The sequence below is a fragment of the Trachypithecus francoisi genome, unplaced genomic scaffold (genome assembly GCF_009764315.1).
Source record: "Trachypithecus francoisi isolate TF-2019V2 unplaced genomic scaffold, Tfra_2.0 Lachesis_group10, whole genome shotgun sequence".
In the NCBI taxonomy this organism is placed as follows: Eukaryota; Metazoa; Chordata; class Mammalia; order Primates; family Cercopithecidae; genus Trachypithecus; species Trachypithecus francoisi.
In genome coordinates this window covers 61,912,647-61,931,909 of record NW_022681455.1, presented here as the reverse complement: position 1 = coordinate 61,931,909, position 19,263 = coordinate 61,912,647, and the positions used below count along the sequence as shown (strand labels likewise).

The window sequence follows — 19,263 nt, the reverse complement described above, 5'->3', positions numbered from 1 at the left end:
GGTTTATGAAGGTAGGGCATGCCCTAAGAGAACCAAATTGTAAGTAAAGATTACTAATAAAAACTATAGATTGAAAATAGCATAGTAGACAAACAGCTGAAATTATTTTGATAGTAAATTTACTAGATATAGGAAATAAAACTAGTAGAAATTTATATTTAATGTTTGTTTTCTCATTTGGATTACGCACTAAAATGCTTATTTGCTTTTTTTTGTTACTAATGAAAAATATAATCACATGGAAACAATGACTAAGTTTCTTAGAGGTTTATGTTTTATTTAGAAAATGGTTTCAAAATCCAGTATAGCTTGATTTATACGCTATATTGTCTTCATCCAGCATGTGGCTTTTCATATTCTTCATGTATTTGTATTACATTTTCCCAAGTAAAAGAAATTGTGTTTTTCTACAACAGTTTTGCCTTGAAAATATCACACATTGTAACATGTATTTTCTTTGCCTTACTTCAAAATATGTTCAATCAAATTCAGCATTTATAAAATTTTATAGAAATTGTTTCTAAGTATTCCAGTAACTTTCTGTCAGAATAATACATATTATTTTACTTTAGATTTAAAGCACCAAGATAAATCATTTTCTCTTGCTGAAAGAAATCATATTAAGATACTTCTGTTTGTTTTTATAAATAAAGATTAGTGTTTTTATGTATAATCCTGAGTAACAGAATTCAGTATTTGGAAACCTTTGTGTCTATAGCCAACTCTATAAGTATTTATGAATTAAAGTGAAAACTTAAAATAACATTTAAATAAAACAAATAATAAGTCAATAGGGAGAGCCCTTTATTTTTCAAGGATTAAATTTATTACAAATTTTACCTCAAACGTTTTGTATTAAAGCAAAGAAAAAATATTTGTCCTTCTTTCAAGAATTACATAAATAATGACCAGAAAGAGACTATAATTTGAAATGTCTATTTTTTTCAGTATATATCTACATTTTCTGGAATCTAATAGAAAGTTTCACAAAGCACACATTTTAGTAACAAATTGTGGCTAAGATTGAATAAAATACAATAATTCTAATATATAAAAACTTTTCAAAATGGAACCAATCCAAGTTTTCTTTCAATGGGGATTTTATTTCTTCATTTATAGAGCTGCTTTTGGTTGATTGTAATGAAATAATTATTTAAATGAATTCTTTTAAAAAAATCTTTTTTTCTTGTTAGGAAAATCAGATTATTAAATATCTAGAAATCAAATAAAATATCCTCCATGACTATATTAGTACCAATGAATATCATTATAGATGTTCCAAGTTCTAGCACCTATTCAGTCAAACATTAGACACTATTCTAAATGTTATTATGATGATAATTGTTGAACAGAGTAAAGAAAGTTTCTGCCCTCCACTATTCACAATAGCAAAGACTTGGAATCAACACAAATGTCCATCTGTGACAGACTGGATTAAGAAAATGTGGCACATATACACCATGGAATACTATGCAGCCATAAAAAAGGATGAGTTTGTGTCCTTTGTATGGACATGGATGCAGCTGGAAACCATCATTCTCAGCAAACTATCGCAAGAACAGAAAACCAAACACCGCATGTTCTTACTCATAGGTGGGAACTGAACCATGCGATCACTTGGACTTGGGAAGGGGAACATCAGACACTGGGGCCTATTATGGGGAGGGGGGGAGGGGAGAGAGATTACATTGAGAGTTATACCTGATGTAAATGACGAGTTGATAGGTGCTGACGAGTTGATGGGTGCAGCACACCAACATGGCACAAATATACATATGTAACAAACCTGCACATTATGCACATGTGCCCTAGAACTTAAAGTATAATAATAAAAAAAAAGCTAAAAAAAATAAATTAAAAAAAATAAATAAATAAATAGGAAGTTTCTGCCCTCTTAGAATTTGTACTTTAGAAACTGGAGAAATACACAGTAATATAACTAAGATCTTTTTAAATAAAATAAGCACTAAGCAGAATACAGCTTATATGTACATAAGTAACTAATGTGCTTTAAATGTATCATAAAATCTAAAACAGTAAATGTGAGAAGGTATACTGAAGGAAATTATCAAAGCTTCAGGTACTATGTGGCACTTGTTTTGACATTTAGAGATGGGTAAAACTTGGAAAGTATGGTCAGGGATTGGTGGAAGCAGACAAAGTCATTCCAGGTGGAAGAAATTAAAGGAAACAAAAATCATAGAGACTGAGAAGTAGTTTAGCTTACCTGGACAAGTCACAGGACATCAGATCATTTTAGTTAGAATTTATGGTTGTCTTACTATGTTAGATATTATATTATGTCCTATACTAAGTGTTATAATTAGTACACCCTCATTGGGCAGGTAGCATTATTTCTGATGTGCGTTGAAATTAAGTAACATGCTTAAAATTATGTAAGTCATAATTCTTAGAACCTGAATTTAAATCCAGGTTTTCTGTCAACAAACTCCCACAATTTTAAACACTTTAGTAAGTTCTCAGGTTTTGTTTTTTGTAAAAAGTGAATTTGTTCTGCTTTCATAATTGAAGTGTGTTTTTACTGGGTATAGAAGTTTAGGTTGGCAGTTATTTTCTTTCACTACGTTATGATGTTGGCCCATTGAGTTATTGCTTCTGATACCGGGGAGTGAGGTGTGATCTTTGTGTTCCTTTGAAGATAATATGTCTTTGTGCATTGACTGCCTGTATGATTTACTCCTTGTCTTTCATTTTCAGAAGTTTTAATCTAGACAAAGTTTTATTTTTATGTATCCAGCAGAGGTCTTGAGAAGTTTCTAAATCTGTGGTTACTATCTTTTTGTCATCTTTTGAAAATTCTCAGTCAATAATTTTTCAAATATTGGTCTTGCCCAATTTCTCTACCTTCTTTTTTGATACTCCAATTAAACAAGTAATGGCTATTGTCATTAGTTCCCATATTTCTTTTGTTTTCTTTTATGACTGTTATATCCTTTATATAAATATTTCAATCTGTATATTTTTTACTAGCAAGTTTATTCTCTCTAATATGTCTATTATTAAAATAATGTATTAAGTTATTAAATTCCAGGTGATAATTTTCAAACTCAGAGTTCTTCTTTGTCTCTTTTATAGATTTCAGTTTTCTAGTGGAATTCCCTATTTGTCTTCTATATTTTTATATGTATTCATCATAGGCATTTTTAAATCTCTATCCAATAATCACACTGTCTCAATCATATGTTTCTACTGTCAGTTTGTCTCTTGACATTTGGTAATCAGCATTTAAGAAACTTTTTTAATGAATAGCAGACATTTTGTTTCAAACATTGAAAAAGCTCCATCTAATGTTAACATCTTCCAAAGAGGATTTTATTATTATTATTATTTTTTTCTGGCAGACAGAATAGGAATACATGATCACATTTTAGGCAAGTGTGGTTTTCAGGCAGTTTAAGCTGTTTTTGTTTTTGTTTTGTTTTGTTTTCCTGGTTTGTTCTTCAAGATATGTCCCTCTGTTGTGTTCACTGAAAGCTAGAAGTGTTTAACAAGACTATTAGATATTGCAGGCCCTAAACTCCAACTTTTATCTGCCTTGCACTACTAGACTGCTAATGCTTTACTTTTATGTAATTTCATACTACAAATGCAAGGTTGAAAGGGAAAAAGTGCCTCTGTAGAATAGGGCTGACCAAATTTTGGGCTCACTCTCTGTTCTTCTCTTCATGGACCTATCTCCTTGACCAAGCTGAATGCTAGTATTTTCTTTTCATTCAAAGAAGCTGCTGAAAACCCCTGCTACTTCTTTCTGCTTATCTAGATGCAACTACTTATCTGGCAGCAAATGGACAAATGTCCTGGTTTGAAAAGCAGAGCCCACTATAGTCTTAACTTAGCTTGCTTCTTGCCTCTCTAGATTTAGAAGATCTAGTCAACTTCAGTTCTTGTAACAATTCAACAATTACTATACACACACACACACACACACACACACACACACACTATATATGTTACAATTACTATATATATACTATATATATTTAATTCAGTTTCTACATTTGTTTGTGGTAAACTGATGTTTGGCAGTTTTTTTTTAATTTATCATTTTGTAGATAGTTGTTAATATAAGTACATTCCCATTTTGTTTTCATTTGCTAAAACAAATTTTTAGAATGTGTATTGAATTTTGTAAAATAATTTTCTGCTCTGAAATGATAAAAGCATTTTCCTTCTCTGAAATATTTTCTTGTGTTGAGGCATATTTCCATTTCTGGAATATTTCCAGCTCAAATTACATAATATATTTTAAATACACTACTGTTTTCGACTATCTAAACTTATGTTTTTTTAAAGAAAAATTGACTTTTTGATCCTAAAAATATTGGCTAAATTTCTATTTGTTGTTATATGCTTGCCAGAATTTGGTAGCTAGGTTTTGATAGTCTCAAAAAATAATTTGAGTAGTTTTTCCTATTTTTCTATTCTCCTCACCTATGTGGCATAAGAGAGGAAATAAAGACTTGGGAGTAATTTTGTTTGAGTCTATGTTAGCAAATCTCCCTCCTTTGGTATATTTTTAAATGTTTACTGGTTTAGTATGATTTTCTATTTCATCTTTAATACATTTTCCTCATTTATATTTTCTTATATTTATCCACTTTGTGTAAGTCTGTGTTCGTTAATTACATCTTGCTGGGTTATCTTGTTCTTCCTCTTTTGTTTTTCCTATTCTGGTTATCTCTTATTATATGGCTTAAATATTTATAAAAATAAGTAATGTATAGATGAATAGATTTGAGCCAATGGTGGTACTTCTGTCAATTACTCCTTGATGTTGTTAAATCTAGACTGTTTTGCCTAGAGGCAATGCCTGCTACTAATTAATGATAATTATTTGTCGCTAGGCTTAAGAATATTATAGTTATTACTACCTTCAAGGCTTGACTACATTTATGAAGTAGAAATTGTTAGTACTTTACATATGAAGGCACCCGAGGCTTAGATGACTTGAGTAGGCTACTTGGAAAAATTAAGTTCGTTAGTAGATATCAAAGGCAAAATTATAAGATGATCCTCGAGATTCCCATCTCCTGGTATACATGCCCTGTAAAATCTCCCCTTGGGTGTGAGTGAAACCTGTAAATATGATATTTCTTCCATGATTATATTATATGTAGAAAGAGACTTTATAGTGTAATTAACACCCCCTATAAGTGACTTTTATTTAATTAAACATATGGTTGTCCTAGATGGGCTGCCCTAATTAGATGGGCCTTTAACAAAACAAGAAGTAGCAGCAGAGATTCTCCTGTTCTTAAAAAAACAAACTGGCATGCTGTGAGAGGAGGAGGCCATGTGTCAAGGACCTGCGAATACCTTCTAAATGCTGAGAGTAGTCCTTACCTGGTAGCTAGCAAGAAAAGGAGACCTAAGTCCTAGAGGCAGAATGAAATGAATTCTGCTGCAATCATTGAACTTGGAAGAGAACTGCATTTCCTAGATGAGGTCACATCCCGGTCAATATCTTGATTTCAGCATGGTGAGAACAAAAGCAAATGATTTAGGTAACTGACACTTGCACACTGACTTATTGAAAGTGTGAGACAGTACATTTATGTTGTTTTAAGACACTAAATTTGTAGTAACTTTTTAGGCAGTAAGAGAAAACTAATATACTATATGTCTAGAGATTTAATAAGCATCAGAGATATTGTTCAAAAATTATCTAACTTCAGAAGACATGTTCACAATTATGCCATCCATCTTACTTTAGTACATATGTTACTGATAACAAAAAATTAAAAATATCTGGCTGTTGATCTGAAAAAGTGAACTACTATATAGTTTATGCAATTACAACCATCAAACTTGACAGCTTTGTCTTTATATTTTTCTCACTGACTGCAGAGTTCAATATGCTAGACCTGTGTTTTTATCATCTTCTGTCTTTCCTGTCTCATGCCTATTTTCAAATGACATAAACTGTTTTATCTAAGTTTGGTGAGAAGAGTAATGCCTACTTTGTAGTGAGAAGTAAAAAAATGATACGACTCTAATTTAATAAATCATGCAACTCTTTACTCCTTTTGGTAAAAATGTTTTAATAATACTTTCCTCTTCCATCAAAATTGGCTCAAAATGTGCTTCTAAAAATAGTGTTTTACTTTAATATGTGGCTACTGTATTGACCAGTGGAAATTTAAATAACAGTTATTTTAAATTACTGGAATCAATTATTCAATGTTGAATGAGAAACTGCTTTGCAACAAGAATGTCTAAAATTCAGGAAAATGCTTCTGAATCAAGTGAGATACTGATGAATAAAAATCCTCAAACGGGTAATTTTTAGTTGCTGTACACTTTTGTTCTCTTCATTGTTTACATTTTTTAATTTTAATTTTTAAATTTTATTTTCTTCATTTTATGTTTTCTTTTTGTACATAGTTTATCATATCTGGAATTCAATGCTATAGTATCATTTAATGATAATGATACCCTGAAATTGATAATTTTCTACTAATTACCAAGTTATTAAAAATACCAGTAGTTATTAGCCTATAAGAAATATATGAATTTACAGAAAAATTTGATTGACTTTTTGACTCACTAAATTTGTTTCAAAATATTATTGAGGCATCAAAATAAAAACCAGCAGTGTGTTTATGCTTTTGTCTTTACAGAAATAGTTTATACCCCTTAATATGAGGAATTTCAGAACATAACGAATGGACGTTTTCCAAAGATTTTATGCATATGCCATTTATGCTACTGAGTGGGATGATTTTCTCCCATTCACCACAGCTGACGTTGTGTTGCCTATTGTGGAATTGCTTTCATTTTACATAGCACATTAATAAAACAAAATATAATCATTATATTTAATTTTTATGTAAGTCCTCTTTTAATGTTTACAAAAAAAGAAAAAAAATAAGCCAAACACAACCAATGAAAACTGTAAATGTTACCATACTCCTGGAGGAAGTTAACAATGTAGGGAGCACGGTACATGAAAAAAAATGCTGCTAAAATCCAGCAAAACTTGAGTACTCTTAAAGAATATTCTGAGTGGAGAATTAGTATATGTGTCAGGAATAAAGCACAACGTTGATAAGGTAGCTCTCATTCTTGTGCTTTTAAGCTAGTTATTAATAACTAGCATGGAAAACCAATTGGCCCTCTTCAACCAAAGCACAGTACTGAGTAGAACTTCTTATACATTTAAACTGTTGTAACTTAAATGTACATGCATGGGGCATAAATTTATTTTTCTTCTGGTTACCATGTTTCACTGTTATGTTTGCAAAAAAAAAAAAATGCTGTCCAAATGTAGCAAACTGATACAGGATCATTTTGAATTTTGTTTTGGGTACTAACTTCAGCCTTTACATTATTGATCATATCATGTTTGTTCTTTTTTGTTTATTTAATCAACATTAATTAAACATAGGGTGCTAGATCTGCACAGGATGTTGAGATGTATTAAACTAAGATGTGTTTTGTAATCTCAGGGCTCCTACTCATCACATTGTGCTTATAAGTATATAGACTTCTTAACTCTATCAACAAATGGAGAAACTGGGCTGGCATTATCTAAGACAACTCTGTTCAGTGGAAATTAAATGAGATCTCTCTTTGTGTTTTAACTTTTCTAGTAGCCACTACAAAAAAGTTAACAAAATAAATGAAATTAATTGAAATCATACGTTTCATTTAACTCTTTATATCAAAATTATTTCCATTTCAACCAAATGTAAATAGTAAAAAAAAAAAAAAAAAAAAAAAAAAAAAAAGTTAGATACTTGGCATTCCTTTTTAATACGAAATTTTCAACATTCAATGTGTATTTTATATTTATGGCACATCTCAACTGGTACTGGCCATGTTTCAATGTTTCGTAGCCACATGTGGCTACTCTATTGAAAAGTGCAGATTTAAATAAGTTAATGCTGATTTTACCATTTTTATAATGCTATATCTAGATTCTCTACAGAAACAAACCCCAAATCTAATTCTTGAAAAGAGCTCTATTCTTCAAAAACATTTTTTCACATAGAAATTATTTTCACAGAGCAATTTAAAGTGTTTCTTTTGTTTGTTTGTTTGCCCAATACTAGGAAAGCAAAATTTTACCTCTAGTATTTTGAATTACATCTTCATAGGGCAATTCTCTGTTTAAGAAAAACACCATGAAAAGTTTTACGATTTTGATTGACCAAAAGTTCTGTTAATTTATTTTAAATATTTATCTGTAACAATAAATCTGTCAAAAGTTTCCTTATTTATAGTTATATTTTTAACTTGTGAGCTAGTTGCTGAGTTAGTTATTTATCTATACTCCATCATCTACATCATATTACTAACATGCTATTTTTCTTTTAAAACATTTAACAAAGATAATAATTCTACATTGTGAGCATAATGCTTAAATCTTTAATACCTTCTGCAGAATCTATTGAATTACTAGAAAACTTTATTTAATTAGATACTAAAGAATACTGTTCACACAGTTTTAAAAATGGGGTCAAAGTCATTTGGGGGGAGTATTGGCATTCTATAAAACTAAAAAAAGTTATAAATTGACAAATATATCAAAATAGCCAGGAGTAATATCTATATTATAGGCTTAATAGTAAGAAATAGCCTAAAAATATATAATTTCATATTCCCTTAGAGCTACCAGCGTGTGTGCCTATCTGGTTGGGAAGGAAATTTTTGTGAGCAAGAATCCAATGAGTGTAAAATGAATCCTTGCAAGAACAATTCCACCTGTACTGACCTTGGCAAAAGCTATCGGTGAGTACGTTTTTAGTTTTCTTCATGAAATTACTTGGCGTGCTCAGTGTCCTTCGGATACATCCAGACATTATTTTTACTTTAGATACATTTAATTAAAATAACCACCCAGAGATGAAGAGCCATTCACTAACAAGATAGTGTCACAATCATTTGAAATTTGAAAATACTGAAGGCCAGATGTCAACAAAGTATAAACAAATTTTAACTTGAAAATGCAATGTTCTGATATGGTAAATGATACAAATGCATTTACTTCTTCAAAACATGTTTTTGCCATCTTAACATTGTTTTGAACCTTTCCATGCAGTATGATAACTACCACACTATGCCAAGAAAGGAGTGAGTCCACCAAATTAAAACTTACAATTTTTTGCTTAGAGATTATTGTGAGTTTGGATTATTTTAGTAAATTTTTAATATATTTTATAATATAAACTATCCACATATTCCATAATTCAATTGTATTAATGAGTTTTTAGATGATAATTCTGAAGAAACTCTAAATAGAAATTCTGAGTAGGTGTTTATGTCTTAGGTCCACCTTCTAATGGAGTTGGTTTTTGCTTGTTAAATAAGTTCCTTATAGATTCAGCATATCACACCTTTGTTGGATGCATAGATTGTGACTCTTTTTCCCATTCTGTCAGTTGTCTGTTTACTCTGTTGATAGTTTGCTATCCAGAAGCTCTTTAGTTTAATCTCACTTGTCAATTTTTGGTTTTGTTGCAATTGCTTTTGTGGACTCACTCATAAATTATTTATCAAGGTTGATGTCCAGAATGGTGTTTTCTAGGTTTCCTTCTAGGATTCTTATAGTCATAGGTCTTGTATTTATATATTTAATCCATCCTGGGTTACTTTTTTGTATATAGCAAAAGTTAAGGGTCCAATTTCAGTCCTCTGCATATGGATAGCCAACTATCCCAGCACCCTTTATTGAATAGGGGGGCCTTCCCTCATTGCTTATTTTTGCTGATTTGTCAAATATTAGATGGCTGTCAGTATGTTGCTTTATCTCTGCGTTTGCTATTCTGTTCCACTGATCTATGTGTCCGTTATTATTGTTGTTTTACTAGTGCCTTGCTGACCTGCTGTTTTTGGTTACTATAGACTTATAGTATAGTTTGAAATCAGATAACGTGATGCTTCCGTCTTTTTTTGTTGTTGTTGTTTCCTCTCTAAGATTGCTTTGGTTATTCAACCTCTTTTTTCATTCTACATATATTTTAGTATAGATTTTCTCTAATTCTGTGAAAAATGACATTCGTAGGTTGATAGGTTGAATCTGTACATGGCTTTGGGCATTATGGCCATTTTAATGATATGAATTCTTCCACACCATGAACACGGGATATTTTTTCATTTGTTTGTGTCGTTACTCATTACTTTTAGCAGTGTTTTGTAGTTCTCTTTGTACAGATCTTTCACATCCTTGGTTAGATGTATTCTTTGGTTTTTGTTTGTTTGTTTCGTTGGTTGGTTGGTTTTGGTGTGTGTGCTATTGTAAATGGGATTGCATATTGTAAATGGATTCTTGATTTGGCTCTTAGCCTGAATGTTATTGGTGCATAGAAATGTTACTGATTGGTACACAATAATTTTGTATACTGAAACTTTACCAACTTTTTTTTTTTTTTTTATCAGTTCCAGGAGCATTTTGGTGGAGTCCTCAGCATCTTCTAGGTGTAGAATCATATCATCAGTAAAGAGAGATAGTTTGAAATCTTTTATTCCTTTTTGGATACCTTTTAGTTATTTCTCTTGCCTGATAGCTCTGGCTCAGACTTCTGGTACTGTGTTGAATAGGAGTTGTGAGTCTGGGCTTGTTTCAGTCCTCCAGAGTAATGTTTATAGACTTTGCCCATTCAGTATGATGTTGGCTGTGGATTTACCATAGATGACTCTTATTATTTTGAGATATGTTTCTTAGATGCCTAGTCTATTTAGGATTTTTAACATGATGTATTTTGTAGCAGAATTTTCTACTTCTATTGGGATCGTCATGTGTTTTTTGTTTTTAATTCTGTTTATGGGGTGAATCACATTTATTGATTTGTGTATATTGAAGCAATTGCTTCCCAGGAATGAAGCTTAGTTGGAGAATTAACTTTTTGATGTGCTGCCATATTTGTTTTTCTAGTATTTTGTTGAGGAGTTTTACATCTAGGGTCATAAGGTGTTTTTGTGTTGTATCTTTGCCAGGTTTTGGTATCTGGATAATACTGGCTTCATAGAGTGAGTTAGGGAAGAGTTCCTTCTACTTGATTTTTTTATTTTTTATTTTGGAATAGTTACAGTAGAATGGGTACCGGCTTTTCTTTTTACATCTGGTGAAATTTGGCATGAATCCATCTGGTTTTGGGCTTATCTGGTTGGTAGGTTGTTTTTATTAAATTATTAATTCAATTTCAAAACTTGGTATTTTCAGGATTTCAATTTTTTTTTTTTTTTCTCATTCAATCTTGGGAGGTTGTGTGTTACCAGGTGTTTATCCATTTCCTTTAGATTTTCTAGTTTATGTGTATGCAAGTGTTCATAAGGGTCTCTCAGAATCTTTCTACATCTGTGGGATCGGTTGTAATATCACCTTTGTCATCTCTGATTATACTTATTTGGATCTTCTGTCATTTTTTTATTTGTTAATGTAGACAGTGGTTTATCAATCTTGTTTATGCTTTCAAAAAAAACAACTTTTGCTTAAATTTATTCTTTCCCTGGATTTTGGGGTCTTAATTTTGTTCAGTTCTGCTCTGATTTTAGTTATTTTCTTTTGCTAGGTTTGTAATTAGTTTGCTGTTATGTTTCTGGTTTTCCAAGTATGATATTAGATCTTTAGTTTGAGATCTTTCTGACATTTTGAGATTTAACAAGGGCCCCATAAACATATGAAAAAAAAATGTTCAACATCACTAATCAGAGAAATCCAAATCAAAATCACAATGAGAAAACATCTCACACAAACCAGCATTGCTATTATTAAAAATTTAAAAACCAACAGATGCTGGTAAGGCATTAGAGAAAAGACAAAGTTTTAGGCAGGGCGCGGTGGCTCAAGCCTGTAATCCCAGCACTTTGGGAGGCCGAGACGGGCGAATCACAAGGTCAGGAGATCGAGACGATCCTGGCTAACACAGTGAAACCCCGTGAAACCCCGTCTCTACTAAAGAATACAAAAAACTAGCCGGGCGAAGTGGCGGGTGCCTGTAGTCCCAGCTACTCGGGAGGCAGGAGGCGGAGCTTGCAGTGAGCTGAGATCCGGCCATTGCACTCCAGCCCGGGCGACAGAGCGAGACTCCGTCTCAAAAAAAAAAAAAAAAAAAAAAGAAAAGAAAAGACAAAGTTTAAACAGTGTTGTTGGGAATACAAATTAGTTCAGCTACTGTGGAGAGCAATAAAAGAAAAATTCTGAGTAGCTATTGCTATTATTCCAAAAGCTTAATAACCAAATATATATTTATATATTTTTTTGAGGTGGAGTCTCATTCTGTTTCACAGGCTGGAGTGCAGTGGCATGATCTTGGCTCACTGCAACCTCCATCTCCTGGGTTCAAGTGAATCTCCTGCCTCAGCTTCCTGAGTAGCTGGGATTACAGGTGCCTGCCACCATGCCTGGCTAATTTTTGTATATTTGTAGTAGAGATAGGGTTTCACCATGTTAGCCAGGCTAATCAACGTTCTATCTCTGGGATTTGTCTGTTCTGGACATTTCATATAAATGGAATCATACAATATATGTTTTTTGTGACTGATTCGCTTAGCATGATGTTTTCAAGATTTATGTCACAGCAGGTATAAGGACTTTGTTTCTTTTTTATGACCAGATAACATTACAATTACTTATATTAGCCATGACAGGTGATTGTTTTGTTAGTCTTTTGGTTTGGGTGATGTTCCTTGTTTTGTCTCTAATTAATATAATTAATTAACATTACATCATAAAGTTACAGCAAATTTATTTTTCAGCTGATAAACATGTTGATTATTACAACTTTTTTGTCTATTATGAATAATGCTGCTATAAACATGTATAATATATATCCAGACATATATTTTCAATTCTTTTGCATATAAAACTAGGAGTAGAATTGCTGGATCATAGAGTAACTATGCTTAACTTTTAGAGGAACTTCCAAACTCTTTTCCAAAGTGAATGTACTATTTTTGCAGTACCACCAGCAGTGTATGAGAGTGTCAACTTCTCCACATCTTGCCAATATTTGTTGATGTTTGTCTTTTTAACCCTTCTAGGGGGTGTGAAGTGGTATTTCAATGCACATTTGATTTTCATCTCCCTAAGGACTAATAATACTGCTCATCTTAACATGTGCTTTCTGATCTCGTGTATCTCTTTTTGGGAGAATATCTCCTCATATCATCTGCCCATTTGGGAATGGAGTTATGTACCTTTTGTTTTAGTTGTAAGACATTTTATGTATTTTGGATACCATCCCCTTATCAAATATGATTTGAAAATATTTTCTTCCATTATGTGAGTTGTCTTTTTCCTCATGGTGTCCTTTGAGGCACAAACAATTTTAATATTGAGGACAACCAATTGACTCATTTTCTTTTGTCACTTTTGCTTTTCATATCATAGCTAAGAAATTGTTGTCTAACTCAAGATTACAATAATTTTATTCCTTAATTTCTTCTATAAACTTTATATTTTTAGGTCTTATATTGAGATATAATCCATTTTGAGTTAATTAATTTATATGTGTGGTGTGTGAGGTAAGGGTCCAGCCTCATTCTTCTACACAGGAATATCCAGTTGTCTCAGGATAATTTCTTAAAAATACTATTCTTTCCACATTAAATTATCTTGGTACTTTTATTTAAAACCAGTTAGACAAACATGTAAGGATTTCTGGACACTATATTCTATTTATCTTTATTGTAATACCACACCCTCTTATTGTAGCCTTTAGTAGGTTTGAAGTCAGGAAGTATGAATCCAACTTTTTTTTTTGTTTTAACATTGTTTTGCTAAACTGGGCTCCTTGTACTTCCGTATGAATTTTAGTATCAGTTTGTTACTTTCTAAAGAAAATGGCAGCCATAACTTTAATAGGGATTTTGTTGAATCTTCTTTAATTTCTTTCAATAATATTTATAGTTTCCAATGTATACTTGTACCTCTTAGAATCTGTTCTTAAGAATTTGAATCTTTTTATGTTATTAGAAATGGAATTGTCTTAACGCCATTTTCAGATTGTTCTTTGCTAGTGTGTAGAAACACCACTGATTTTTGTATATTGATCATGTATTTTTCAACATTAGTAAACTTATTTATTAGTTATAATAATTTTTGGTCAATTCCTCAGGATTTTTAATATCTGATAATGGAGATAATTTTGCTCCTACCTTTCCAATATCAATACGTTTTTTTCTGTTTTCTGTTTAATTATCCCAACAACTTCCAGTACAATGTTGAATAGAAATGACAGACTGAATATCCTTGTCTTTTTCCTGATCTTAAAAGAAAATCAAGCCATCTTTCATCAAAAAATATGATGTTAGCTGTAAATTTTTCATAGGACACTTTACCAGATTTTGTACATTCCCTTCTGTTTCTGGTTTGTTGAGTGTTTTGTTTGTTTTTTTATAAAAAAGTGTTGAATGTTTTCAAATGCTATCAATGAAGCTATTTTTATGTGTAATTTGTGTTATATTCTATTAATATGGTGTTTTGCATTCACTGATTTTCTAATTTAAAACCCACCTTGCGGCCGGGCGCGGTGGCTCAAGCCTGTAATCCCAGCACTTTGGGAGGCCGAGGCGGGCGGATCACGAGGTCAGGAGATCGAGACCATCCTGGCTAACACTGTGAAACCCCGTCTCTACTAAAAAATACAAAAAAACTAGCCGGGCGAGGTGGCGGGCGCCTGTAGTCCCAGCTACTCGGAGGCTGAGTCAGGAGAATGGCGTGAACCCGGGAGGCGGAGCTTGCAGTGAGCTGAGATCCGGCCACCGCACTCCAGCCTGGGCGACAGAGCGAGACTCCGTCTCAAAAAAAAAAAAAAAAAAAAAAAAAAAACCCACCTTGCAGTACTAATATATATCCCAATTGGTCATAATGTATATTTCTTTGGATATGTTGCTGAATTCCATTTGCTAGTATTTGATGAAGGAACTTGGGGTCTGTATTCATAAGGCATATTGATCTGTATTTTTCATTTTTTGTCATATCTTTGACTGGATTTGGTATCTGGGTAATATTAGCCACATAGAATATGTTAAGAATTTTCCCCTTCTCTTTTGGAACAGTTCGCAGAAGGATTGGTGTTCATTATTCTGTAAACATTTGGTAAAATTTACCAGTAGAGCAACCTACTCATGCTTACTTTGTTGAACACATTTTTATTACTAAATCAATCTCTTTCCTTATTGTAAGTTTATTGATATGCCATACTTTTTTTGGGTTACTTTCAGTGGTTTTGCCTTTCTATAAAGTTGTCTATTTCAATTAGGTTTTATAATTGGTTAGCATGTAATTGTTTAGTATTCTCTTTGAATCCTTTTTTATTTTTGGAAGAGTGTAGTATTTTCTTCTCTTTTGTTGATGATTCTCGTAATGTGGATCTTCTCTATTTTTTCTTGATCAGTATAGTTAATAGTTTTTCAATTTCTGAAAGTGCCAGTTTTAGAATTCGTTGTTTTGTTCTATTGCTTTTTGATTCTCTGCTTTATTAATTTATGCTTTAATTTTCATTATGTCCTCCTTCCTCTTCCTATGAATTTAGTTTTCACTCTTGAATACAAAGTGTGTCTATTACAAATAGCATATAGTTGAACAATTTTTTCATTAAACACATTCTGCCATTATTTGTCTTTTGATTGGAATGTTTATTCAATTTACATTTATTTTAATTACTGCTAAGGTAGAGTTTACTTCTACTATTTCGCCATTTGTTTTCTATACGTCTTTTTCTGTTTTGTTCCTACATTCCTCCATTATTGCCTTACTTTGTGTAAAACAGGTATTTTTCTGATACACCACTTTAATACCCTTGTTACATTTATTGTATTTTTTTAAATTAATGGTTGCCCTATAGATTACAAGTAACCTCTTAAGATAAAGCAATTACATAGCATTAATAGCAACTTAATTTTAATAATATGCAAAAATATTGCTCCACCATTGCCCCCCCTTTTTTCTACTCCCTTATTTTATTATTGTGATACAAATTATATCTTATACATTATAAGCCCATCAACAAGCTGTTATAATTATGGCTTTATGTTCCATCTTTTAAATCATATAGAAAGAGAAAAGAGTTATGAACAAAGCATATTTATACTGGTTTTAATATTTACTAATATAGTTACCATTACTGGATCTCATTATTTTTATGTGTGAATAATTAAGATTCTATAGTTTACTTTCATTTTAGCTTAAAGGACTATCATTGCTATTCTTTATATGTTAGTCTGCTAGTTGTGAATTCTCCCAGTTCTTATTTGTCTGAAAATGTCTTAATTCTGCTTTAATTTAGAAGGTAGCATTGTGGGATATAGAATTCATGGTTGATAGTATTTTCTTCTTTTAGCACTTCAAATATGTCATCCTGCTGCTGTCTCGTCTACAGGGTGGCTTCTGATGGGAAATCAATTGTTGTTCTTATGAGGATCCTTGTATGTAATAAATCACTTTTTTCTCGATGCTATCACTATTATCTCTTCGTGTTTGACAGTTTGACTGTCATGATTAACTTTCGATTTCTTTGAATTTTTTCTACTTTGAGTTTGATGAGATTCATGGATGTGTAGATCAACATTTTTTCATAAAATTCAGAGAATTTTGGCCATTATTTTTTCAAAGCATTTATCCCTTTTCCTTTTGGAACTCTCATGTATGAGTAGATCTCTGAGGATCTACGCATTTATTTTTTTCTGATGATCCTCCGAAACAATTATCTTAATAAACTTATCTTTATGTTCACTGCTTCTTTCTTCTGCCAAATTAAGTCTCTTGTTGTACTCAATTTGTAATTATTGTATTTTTTTCCAATAACTTTTTAAAAAAATATACTTTAACTTCTGGGATACATGTGCAGAATGTGCAAGTTTTTTACATAGGTCTACACGTGCCATACACATGCCATGGTGGTTTACTGCACCCATCAACCCAACAGGCCCTGGTGTGTGATGTTGCCCTCCCTGGGTGCTCATTGTTCAACTCCCACTTATGAGTAAGAACATACAGTGTTTGGTTTTCTGTTCCTGTGTTGGTTTGCTGAGATTCATGATTTCCGTGTTCATCCATGTCCCTGCAAAACACATAAACTCATTCCTTTTTTGTGGCTGCAGAGTATTTCATGCTGTATATGTGCCACATTTTCCTTATCCAGTCTATCATTGATGGGCATTTGGATTGGTTCCAAGTCTTTGCTTTGCGAACAGTGCTGCAATAAATATACGTGTGCATGTGTCTTTATAGTAGAAAGTTTTATAATCCTTCAGGTATATACCTAGTAATGGGATTGCTGGCTCAAATGGTATTTCTAGTTCTAGATACTTGAGGAATTGCCACACTGTCTTCCACAGTGGTGGAACTAATTTACACTCCCACCAACAGTGTAAAAGCATTCTTATTTCTCCACATCCTCTTCAGCATCTGTTGTTTCCTGACTTTTTAATGATCGCCATTCTAACTGGTGTGAAATTGTATCTAATTGTGGTTTTGATTTGCATTTCTCTAATGACCGGTAATGATGAGCTGTTTTTCATATGTTTCTTGACCGCATAAATGCCTCCTTTTGAGAAGTGTCTGTACATATCCTTCACCACTTTTGATGAAGTTGTTTATTTTTCTCTTATACATTTGTTTTTCAGTTTTTGTAATTTTCAACTTTAAAAAAAATTTAATAATTTCTTCTTTTATTTTTATTATTGCTTTGGTAAGATGTTGATCTCCTACTTTCCTGAATTGATTATATATAGTTTCTATTTATCTTTGAACAAGTTTACCATAGCTGACTTAATATATTTGTCAAGTAAATCCAGTATTCAGGTGTCCTCAAAGGCAGTTTCTATTTACTGGTTTTATTTCTGTGCATGGCCCATACTTTTATTTCTTTGTATGACTTATAATATTTTCTGGTAACTTGACATGTTAAATAGTATAACTTGGTACATCTGGAAATCAAATCCTGCTCTCTCCTAGCAGTTACTGTTTTTGATTTTGTTGTTTCTACTGTTTGTCTAGTGTTTCACTGGGATTGTTCTTTGCCATGTGTGGCCATTGAAGTCTCTGCTTGATTAACTTAGTGTTCAGCTAAAATGAATAATTTGACAGATTTTTCTTAAATTTTTGGAACTAAAACATCTTCTAACCTTTCCTGAAGGACTCTGTGTGTATGTTGAGACATGTCTTCAGCGCTCAGCCAGGCAGTTTACAACTGTACTTTATTCTTTACTTTCTGCTTGTATAGAGCCTCAAGGTTAGTCAGAGATCAGAGATTAGGGCTGTTTATATATTTCTTAGGCCTGTGTATACACTCGCATGCTGTGATGTTTTCTAGTTTTCTAGGATTTTTTCTAGCTTTCAAAGACTTCTAGGTACATCTAATTCCCGAGTTATTAAATCTTTAATTATATTGGTCAACCTAGAGTTGCCCTCAACTGGAATTATTGTTATTGTCTCAAACACTGTGATATGAAGCAATTGCCACTGATTATTTTTAACAAATTCTCTAGATATATGGTTTTTTATAAGAGTGAATTTTTAATCAGGCCCAATAAAGTCAGTCCCTGAGATTGGAGTTTTTCAGAGTGCTGTCAAACCAATGAAATAGTGACATTCCTTGGGAAGAGTCTTTTGAGTCAGATTCATACTTTTACTGTCCCCTCCACTGGCTATTAGGTTGCTGGTTTCTCAGCTACCCTAATTGCAATGATGTTGGATTTCAAGTCCATTAAAGAGCTGGGGAGAGAGGGATGGTTGTTTACGACCACAAAGCTAATTAGGTTTATGAGATTCAATCATTTTTCTTGAATAAACATGGAGATTGTTTCAAGCCTTTAGTTCATTTGCATAGTTCTGAAACAGCTTATTTCAACTGTGTTTATCAATGTACAGGTTTCTTTTATGGAAGAGTGTATTTTTGACTAGTTCTTCTGCTATTACAGAAATGATTCTATCATGTTATATTTTATATTTATATTATTGGGGAGAGGGAGAATAAATATGGGTTCTACAATCACATTGTCTGCAGTGTCTGCATATTAAGTTTGATTCTATCTCTAAAGGTTGATGTGAATTGGGATAAGTAAGTTTACATTACATTTGCAAGCTTCCAGTTTCCTTAGCTAGAAAGTAGAATCAAAAATAATAATGTCTCAAAGAATTATGGTGATAAATAATATTCTGTCCACAAGGTTTTAGTTAACTTTTTTATATATAGTTCACTCTAAATATCATAGTTTTTGTTATTTAAAACATTTATCTTGTTTTCAAAAATATATGCATAGATAAGATTAGTGTGGCATTTTATAAATGATGAA

General features: G+C 32.1%; 1 protein-coding gene across 2 annotated transcripts in view; it reads left to right on the top strand.

Moving 5' to 3' along the window:
* The window catches only part of EYS (eyes shut homolog), a 2,089,174-nt gene that overhangs the window by 795,512 nt on the left and 1,274,399 nt on the right, over window positions 1-19,263 (top strand). For both annotated transcript variants that reach the window (XM_033217548.1, XM_033217547.1), the window contains one exon: window positions 8,633-8,754. In XM_033217548.1, the coding sequence (XP_033073439.1) occupies window positions 8,633-8,754 (122 nt within the window). The remainder of the gene's footprint in view (window positions 1-8,632; window positions 8,755-19,263) is intronic.